The sequence below is a fragment of the Hibiscus syriacus genome, unplaced genomic scaffold, assembly GCF_006381635.1.
Source record: "Hibiscus syriacus cultivar Baekdansim isolate YM2019G1 unplaced genomic scaffold, ASM638163v2 tig00112206_pilon, whole genome shotgun sequence".
Lineage (NCBI taxonomy): Eukaryota > Viridiplantae > Streptophyta > Magnoliopsida > Malvales > Malvaceae > Hibiscus > Hibiscus syriacus.
In genome coordinates, this window is record NW_024063267.1 from 147,926 (window position 1) to 158,310 (window position 10,385).

The 10,385-nt window shown below is 34.3% G+C and overlaps 2 protein-coding genes across 2 annotated transcripts; one reads left to right on the forward strand and one right to left on the reverse strand.

The window, feature by feature from the left end:
* Nucleotides 1–5,947: 5,947 nt before the first annotated feature.
* LOC120175487 (auxin-responsive protein SAUR23-like) lies at nt 5,948–6,244 on the reverse strand. Its single transcript, XM_039182111.1, has one exon. The coding sequence runs from the start codon at nt 6,242–6,244 to the stop codon at nt 5,948–5,950; it is 297 nt and encodes a 98-aa protein (XP_039038042.1).
* Nucleotides 6,245–9,794: 3,550 nt separating this feature from the next.
* On the forward strand, nt 9,795–10,079 carry LOC120175421 (auxin-responsive protein SAUR21-like). Its single transcript, XM_039182042.1, has one exon. It carries the CDS (start codon nt 9,795–9,797, stop codon nt 10,077–10,079), a length of 285 nt encoding a protein of 94 aa, XP_039037973.1.
* Nucleotides 10,080–10,385: the final 306 nt, after the last annotated feature.

Here is a 10,385-nt window from a genome sequence, read left to right on the forward strand (position 1 = left end):
ATAATTAGATTATAAATGTTATACTATTATTAAATCAAACTGAATATATTATAATTTTTATAATATTTTTATTATTATTTAACTTTAAATTAGATTCAATTAAAACGTTCAATTAGATAATCATGTAACCACGCCGCACAATCCACCACCTTTGATTATGTCCGGTCGCCATCAATGCTACGTGGCAATAATCTGGTGGAAGACATTATCTTTAACCTAATAGTGGAAACGGATCAAGCGTCTGTTTTTTCTTGCAATTTGACCTCTGGACAAGTCTAGAAGCGGACTCGAGATTCTTACCTTCGTCATTGTTATCTTCTGGTTCAAGTTCTATTGTAAGGTGTCTGTAGTTTTTGGCATGGATTTGAGTTTCCATTACCTACGCATGCTGTTGAACATGTGGATAGGTATGAGAAACGAATCTTATAGGTTTTGATTTGACTTAATTAAATTGAATCAAATTATCTTTTAAAAATTAAGTTTAAATTAGGTCGAGTCAAATTGAATTTTTTAATATTATGTTCGGGTTTGATTAGGTTTGGATTTAAGGTAAAAAATATCTAATTTGACCCGATTCGAAAAATTATAACTTTACCTTAGATATTTAGGGATAATTCTAATAATGCCTTATATATATTATTTTATTTCAATTAAATATATATTTTTATTAAATAAAAAAATGTTTTAATAAATACATTATTTCAAATCGAATGAAATGACCATCCAGCTCAGTTGGTATAGCAAAAGGCTCTTAATCTTAGGGTCGTGAGATCAATTCCCACGAGGGCATTTCATAATTTGGAGGTCTCCTACGGAAACTGTTTTCAACCTGGCGTTGAGAGCAGCCTACTATCTTACCTCCCCTTACCCCATTACATATGGGAATAAGGGTTAGCTAATTTTTTTTATTTCAAATCTAATCAAGTTGAATTCAAATTTTATCTCAAAAATTGAGACATATTCAATTCGGGTGGAAGATATATTTTTTCGGATCTAACTGAAATGAAATGGAAAATTATAATTTTCGAATAAGTTGGATGGACAAAAAATCCCATCCCAACCGACTCATGCCCATCCTCAAATATGTTCGTAAATAATCTGCTGCGCTGGAAGAAACTGGAAGGTGTTGTTTCAACTTTCGACTGTGCTTTGGTTCGGTAAGAGATGCTTTCTCAATTTCTCACATTGCTGCCGTGAGTGATTTGTCAAATAAATTGGGAAGAATTATTTAATAGATCTGGTTTATCACGTTATTTATGGTTTTAATAATTAAAATCAGTAAATTTTAAAATAACTTTTAAATAATGACTTACTTCTTATTTATAAGTAGGGCTGAACATTTGATTAAGTCAAAATTTTTTGAGTTATTCGAGTTGACGAGTCTTATTTTACAACTCGAAATTAACTTAAATTTTTTCGAGTCGAGTTGAGTCAATTTTTTTCGAGTTTCTATTTAAATTTAATTATAAATATTTATAATATTATTTGATTCCAATATAAATGGATTTTTATAACTATATATATAATACAAATATATTTCTTCGTATTTTTTTCATATGTGATATACATATATTATACAAAATCAAAGTATTCGACTTAAACTTGAAAATTAATCCGCTTATTACTAAAAATTTTGAGTTATTTAAGTTTTATTTTACAACTTCATTTGAACTTGAATATTTTTATGTGGATAAATTGTTTTTATTGTCTAAGGAACCAAAGTCAATTACAAACTCAAAATACCCAATCAACCGATTACAACATCAAAATATGAATAACCAACATACAAAAGAATGATCGGTTAAACTATACCCCAAACATTACAAAGATTAATATTTACACTATCTAAACAGTTAACGTCTTTGTTCCAGATTTTTCTAGAAAGAATCCGATAAGTCAGATACTGGTGCAAGAGTTAGCTGGCCCAAGATTTGCCTATCGAAGTCAGAGGGCGGTCTTGGTCTGAAAAATTTGAAATCCTGAAACCGGGCTTGTATTATCAACCTTATCAGGAAAGTTCTTACTGGCGAAAGATCAATTTGGGTTGCGTGGATCAAGAAATATATTCTAAAAGATAGGGACATCTGGCAAATTGATGTAAACTCTAACCACAGCTGGATCATAAACCGAATGCTCCAAGCAAGAACAGAAGTTGCTGCAATTTTCTTAACTGGAGCAAAGGAAATTCGAACAATTTGGGAGGAAATTAGAGAGAAAGGTGAAAAGTCCAATTGGCAAAAACTGGTATGGTTCCCTTTACATGTCCCTAAACATAGTTTAATTGCATGGATGTCTCTTTTTGATAGACTTTCTATTCGGGTTAGATTGCATAAAATGGGAATAGTCGATGATGTTAATTGCCCTATCTATAATGAAGTTCCCGAAACTAGAGAGCATTTATTTTAAGTCCTCTTTGTCTTGGGAAGATATGATTACTCAAGTTAGTCATTCTTGAAGAGGTAAATCCCTCCTTACCACCATCTTAAAGCTCTCGTGGTGCGCTTTTATCTATTAATCGTGGGAGGAACGAAACAAGAGAATTTTTCAAGGATGCTCAAGATCTTCCGAATAAATCTTTAAAGCTAACTTGAATTTTTTTTTTTGTCGAGTTGAGTTTATAAAATTACAACTCGAAGTTAATTCGAGTCGAATCGAGTTGAAAAAATCGGTTTTTCGAGACAAGTCGATTTTTGCTCACCTATATTTACATGTAAAAAAGAGATAAAAATTCACTTTGAAAAAAATAAGATAGATAAATATTATTTGTACGCCAGTCTAATAATTTTTCCCGGCTTAAGGCCGTAAATGAGACGAGATAGATTGTAAGTTACTCGAGATTGACTCGATAAAAACTCGATAAATACTTGACGCGAATAGACTCGACTCGAGCTCGACTCGAATTCTTAACAAGTCAAAGTGAGCTACTTGATACTCGACTCGAAAAAACCCGTGAGCAGCTCGAAAATATAACATATTAAGATTTTATTTTTTTTAAAATATTAATAAAATATTAAAATTTATGTGTTTATTTTTTTAAAAAATACAGTATAAGGTTTTCATGTATTTAAGGTTCATGTTCGAGTGTGAGGCTTCAATCGAGTTAAGTTTATTTTTTTTTTCATTTTGAGCTTTTACGAGCTTCAGTTTATGGTTTCGTGTTCAAGTCAAGCTTGAAAATTTTAGGCTCGCGAGTTTTCGAGTCAAGTCAAGCTCTATGTTAGAGTTTTCGAGTTGAGTCGAGCTTAGCAATACTTGAGCTCGACTCGACTCGTTTACAGCCCTACCTTGACTATAAGATATTGCTTTATTAAGTTATCAACTATTAAAAATTATAAAAATGATCTTATGATAATACAGAGTTGTTTTATTGGGACTATTAAAAGTTACAAAATAGACACGTTACTATTCTTTATGTTCCAAACTCGTTCTTTTAAATTAAGTATAATATTTTCTTATTATCCGTCATTTGATTTGAATATATCATTTCTCTACTCATCATCCGTCACCCGACACAATATGAATTTAGGAAAGTTTTATTTGATCTAAAAATCAATCTGATTTTTAAATAAAAATTCATATTCAATTCGACCCAACATAAATATATATAATATTATTATTTTTATTAGATAAAATAGGATGTAATTGAATAAAATAAGAGAGAAGTATTATAACAATTATGTTAAGGTCAATTATAATATTATTCTTGGGTCATATCGAGTTCAGTAGAATATTTTTAACGAGAAAATAACCTCATTGACCAAAAATGCCTTATAATATACATTTTTAATCAACTTTTTTTTGGATTTGCCAAAATGACCAACTAAATCTCAATGCGATCGATAATTCGCAACGCGATCTCCGGTATCGCAACGACTGGTGGTATTGCATTTGTTTCTCAAGAATTTTCTCTAAAAAGATAGTAATCGCGCGGACCTGTCGAAGACACGTATTGACCTGACCTGACCTGACCAGACCCGAGACGAGATGAGACGGCGGCGGCGGCGCGCGAGAGTTCCCTTTGTTCTCTATCACTCAACAAAGAAGTGGGAAAGTCAAACCTTAAATTCCATTCCCAACAGTGTTTCCAATACTATGTGGGATTGAGCATTACCAACACTTGTTTCCAATACAATGTGATTATTCAGGAAACAATTAACAATCATGCACCTTAAAACAACTGAATCAGCAACCAATTGCATTAATATTATACGATTAAATATGTCATAATTAAAAGTCAATCTACAATCAATCGCAATTATTGCAATTTTAAGCAAAACATTAAAAAATAATATCACTATTTAAGGCTCAATCCCACATAGTATTGGGAACAAGTGTTGGTAATGCTCAATCCCACATAGTATTGGAAACACTATTGGGAATGGTATTTAAGTCTTGGCTTTCCCACTTCCTTGTTGAGTGATAGAGAACAAGGGGGACTCTCGCGCGGTGCCGTCGCCGCCGTCTGTCTCGTCTCGGGTCGGGTCGGGTCGGGTCGTGGTCGTGGTCGTGGTAATACGTGTCTTCGACACGTCCGCGCGAATACTATATTTTTAGAGAAAATTCTTAAGAAACAAATGCAATATCGTCGTTGCGATTTTGGACTATCGCAACGAACTTGGAATAAATCGCAATGCGATAGTCGAAGTTCGCGTTGCGAATCTGGAAATTGATTTGCGATACCGGAGATCGCGTTGCGAATTATCGATCGCATTGCGATTTAGTTGGTCATTTTGGCAAATCCTAAAAAAGTTGGTTAAAATCGTATATTATAAGACATTTTTTGTCACTAATGTTATTTTCTCTATTTTTAACTCTAATTTCAATTCAATCTAATCTAATTCTTAAAATAAAAAACTCAATCCAACTCAAACTCAAAATTTTACAATGTCGGATAAAAAAATATAATCGTATTGGGATAAAAAATAATATCCTTAACCCCATCCTTGAACAGATCATATATCGTATCTATCCACCTACTTGGTCAAATTATAATTTTGACTTTTTATTGTGCTCAAATTCAAGTATATATATATCAATAAAGTTTAGGTAAGGATGGCTTTCCTAGTCCATGGCTAGGGCATACATAAGATACAATTGAGATTTAATAATAATTTACGTATTGCTCACTAAGAGTGACAGTGGTACGATTCGAACTTGGCTTTGAAAACTCAAATTCTTGAATCCCAACTGCTTGTACCAACACTCGTTGACAGAATTTATTCATATATTTAATTTTTCATAATTTAATTTTCAATTTTTATGATATCATTGGTTAATTTAAATGATTAAAATCATTAACTACTATAGTAAAATATTGACATATATATATATTATAAAAAAACACCTCGCCTAATGAAAACACAAAAATATATGTACATGATAAATTGGACTAAGTAATGATATTATAAAATATTGGAATTAAATTATGTAAAATTATAAGGATTAAATCCCTTACATGAACATAGTTCAAGGACCAAAGCCAAATTTGTCATTTTCTTTTATCTTACAAAGAAAGTCACGACCTAAGTAGTAAGAACAATCCTTTACAATCTGAGTGTTCAATGTTTGGTACGCTTATTGAAATATACGTACCTTAAAATTATCATACATTTTAAAAAGAATTTATATTATTTTTATTTAAAATTTATTTCAGTCCCCTAAAATTTTATAAATATAAATTTGCCCCTTTAAATTTTAAAAATTTAAGTTGATTCCCTAACATAAATCATGTGTGCATCCATATAATCAAGACAAGGCACTTATGGTTCTTGAAAAGAAACCAAACCTCACTTGCTTTCACCTTGAGATCCGATAAGTGCCTTGAAAACATCTACGTTAGCTGTCTAAAGCTATCAACAATTACATTTCTTACATTCAACAAGGGAACAAAATCAATCCGATCAACGAAACATCTAAAATCTGCAGGCTAAACCGAGCAACCATGGCTTCATATTTTCAGCAGCCATGCATGCAACTGAGAAGTGAGATCGATAAAGACATGTTCGTCGCACGGGATCGTAAGACCGCCCATCGGGTGATCAAATCCGAACTCTTCCTTGACCTGATTGAGCAAATCAAGGAAGGAAGGATGGTTCAAGTACGAAATCGGAACAACGAATCTCCTCTTGCGGAATTTTCCGACGTAAACCGCAATGTGGCCTTTCGGCACATCGGTCTGGTGCCTTGACTGCAACTTGAGAGCTTGCTTGGCATGAAGGATCACCGAAGGTAGATGGATACCCATTTTCGAACCCTAACCGAATCAAGAAGAGAAAATGTACTAATTTTTGGAGGTTGATGAAGTGGGTTGTAGTTGGAAGGCTTCTTTATAGGCAGTTGAAGGATTCACATGGGTATTGTCCAATGTTGCAGCACATTCATGTGACGATCGAAGTGTTTTGAATGAAAATACAAAAATAATGATCATGTGAGTCCCCCCATTGCTATCTCCATAATCTCATCAAATACGTCATGTAAGGTTGCCTTACATTTACGTATGCAACAGGACGAAACGAGTTTTTTTTTATACCTCTCAAATGAGATCATTACAGGTAAGTTTAAGGATGAAGAAGATGAGGGATTTACTTTTTAGATTCTTAACAGCCCACTGCAGCTCAAAGTCCGTCCCACCCATAGGCCTCTACAAGTCCCAGATGGTCAGGACCTTCCACCAAATCGTCTTCGAGAAAGAGTAACCAAAGAATAGGTGATCACTTGTCTCAGCACCACCAATACATAGGACACACGATTCATCGATCATCATATCCATTCGAATGAGCCGGTCTCTCTTATTAAGTCTCCCCAAAATGATCAATCAAACAATAATAGTATGCTTTGGCACATGAAACAGAAACCAAACCAACTTACACAAGAAATTCTTCACCCTAATCTCCATTCACAACCCATGAGCGTTCATAGCATCTATATTAAAATGGACAACTAAAAGAGGACGAGCCTCATCACACATAGTAAAAACCTTTCTCAAACACCAACTCATAGATCTCTTGGTATCCACTCGCCAAAAATGCGTGCTCTTCAAAACATATACATGCACCTAGGTAACCCATAAATAACCTTCATTTCTAAATACATTCTTCAGTTATCAATTTAAAATGACGCACGAATCAAGTGACTTCCGTAATAAATGAATTGTTGTTATTTCTAAGGATCTGGATTCGAGTACCATAGACTTTAGGGGTGTAAGCGTTCCATGTCAAAAAGTTGAAAGTTGTATTTAAACAAATATTACCTTGTATTAACTCAACTCCCTCAAATCAAGGCCTCTACTTAAGAGAGTAGATAAGATGGCAATCAACCTTAGCTCCAGCAATAAGGGTATCGAGGCCCTTCCAAAAGCATTTTTCCCACTCATCGCAGAGGGTAATTATCATCTCTATTTTTACAAAAATTGTTGTTAATTTAATAATATTTTCTACTTTAAAATTATTTCATACAATTATTATTTTTCCCACCGACGTGAGATGGGTACTAACGACAAAACATTCTCATCCAAAACTTCTATCGTCCCCCTCACACCCATTCTCACCCACCTCTGCAATCTCTTCTATTACTTTAACCCCATTACCATTCTCACTCAATTATCATACGGTAAGACTCGTCGATGATCAGCAGACTGTGAAGCGTGGCACTCAGGCAGTGTAGGATTGAATCGTCGCGTTGAGCCGGATTACACAGAGCATGATAGTTTACCGATTATTCTCCATTGATTTGGAACACCGACAGAACAATACACTGTCCAGTACCCATCTTACAAGTGAGGCCGTCGATGACAGGGTGGAATGGGGTTGTAATTGGAATTTAGGAATTCAGGGGTGTAGGTGTAAATTTCAAAGGCATAATTTAAAATATAAATTAAATATGACATGCTGCATACAAAAATAATAAAACAATCAATGTCATACGAAAATAATAATAAAATAATTAAGTGATTAAAATATGAAAAATTCAAAAACTCATCGAACAAATTGAAGAAAAATTAAAAGTAAAATTAATAAAACATGAGAGAAAATAAAATTCAATAAGAAATAGCGTAATTTATCCTATTTTACAATCTTTATTAAAAACAAAACAAAATTGTGATGGATTGAGCATATCTTACGGCAACCCGGATGTGAGATGTACGAAGGCTTCTTCCAGGCACGGAATCGTTAAACCACCCATGGGATGATTGAACCTGAACTCCTCCTCGGCTCGCTTCAGTAAGCATCGGAACGAGGGATGGTTCAACACCGTGATCGGAACCACAAACCTTTTCCTATGTGTCTCCCTAACATAAACTGTCACGTGTCCCTTCGGAACGTCCGGTTTCTTTCTTGTGACTAGAGACTGAAGCTTGAGAATTTGCTTGGCGCTGGATATCCTCGACCGTATACGACCACCCATTTATGTCGTCTAATGTGCTTTTTTTTCAAAGAAAAAGAAACTGAAGAACATGGAGATAATGTGTTTGTATTTATAGGGGTTTGGATAGAGTATGACAGGCAGAGATGGTTAAAATATTTAAATTCATACTTTTACCTTAGGGAGACATGCCCATAGTTTCCTGCGTCGGAGAAGACAAAAAATGGGCTTGTGCTGTGATTATGGCGGCGGGTGTGGTGCGACTGTCCCCACTGCACTGATGAATTCACATGGCTTTGCTCAATCCAATTCAACCATTCTTTGGAGCTATGCGTTACCCAACATGATCATATCTATCAAGTTGCACGGAGCAGTGATACACTAGCCTCCAGCAGCCCCTTGTGTCCAATCAAACAGCCTCTCTCTCTCTCTCTCTAAGCTGGTTAGCCATTTTTGTGTCGGAAAACAGAGTGCCGTAATTCGCAAAATCCACTGGAAAATGGTCAGGTGTGGGTTCATATTCGGGATAAAATAGACCATCTTAAACATATTTGATATTTCATGTGTCAATATTAGTAATGCCAAGTGCCAATGAATAAGATACTTATCAGTTTAAGTGTTGGTACAAGTGGTTTGAGATTCGAGAATTTGAGTTTGTAAGATTAAGTTTGAATTCTACCATCTAGTGAGTAGTCTGTAAATTCTTATATAAATCATAATTGAATATTAAGTATGTCTTGACACCGGACTATGAGAATAATGCCTTATGGGATGATTCATGCTATATCTTGGGGTGTTTAATAATATTTATCAATACTGGCGTTAATTTCTTTTTATAATTTATCAATATATACAGAGACTATAATCAATATGTAAAGATCATTTCTCTTTAAATGATAATCCTCCGTATATTGGTCACCAATATAATTGTAGTTTCTATTCAAAGAGAATATTGAGAAAAGGCTGCTTATATATAGTTGAAAAACCCTTTTACCATGAGCATGCACTGCATGCAACTGGCATACACGGACCGCAGTTCGAACTTCGAAGAACAAGAACAGACCAAGTTCAAAGCCAATCATTATCTGTAAGAGAAAATAGAAAAACAAAAACACCCCATCAATCTTGATGTATGATCAAGTCACGGATCTAGAGAAAATTACTGGCATAAGAGAAATGCACCAAATAGAAGACCAGACATGGGTATGTGAAAACCAGTGGGCGATATCTCCTATAATTAGTAGCTTTGCTGGTCCATTTCAGACCGCAAACTTCGATATTATACAATAATATCATAACCCCATGGACAAAAGTACGTGTTGATGTTTTCATGCATGCTAGGTGACAGAAAATATGTCTCCCCCTATATATACACCCAAAGGATCAAGACCAGAAATGTAACCAAAAAGAAAACAATATATCTCAAAGAGAAAATGGGGATTCATTTGCCTTCAATGATGCTTCAAGCAATGAAAACTATCCAAAGATGGTCGCATTCTAAGCACCAGAAAGGTCATTTTGCTGTCTACGTCAGTGACGAAGAGAAGAACAAGAGATTCGTGGTCCCGATATCTTATTTGAAGCACCCTTTGTTCCAGGCCTTGTTGAATCGAGCTGAAGAAGTGTTCGGTTTCGATCATCGGCCGGTGGGCGGTCTCATTGTTCCTTGCGGCGAAGATGAGTTCATTAAGCTCACTTCACGTATAAACCATGCATGAGTTCCATGAGAAAACTGAGTTTTTTATTTATTTATTTTCCATTGTAAATATGGTATTGGTATTTGTAAATGAGTAATTTGAAGGGTCTAATTGGTTCGATTCTGAGAGTTCGTTCCATATGCCGATGAGAGCTCTAAATCATTTTTCAAAATTTCATTTTGTTTTTCAAAATCTAATTTTACTTTCAAAAGAAAATCATTTTCAACTTCAAAATTTGAAATTATTTTCTTGTATTTGGAGTTCATGGTATTAAACTCCAAACATAATTCATTATATGCATCTTCTAACTCATCAAAAAAATATGAA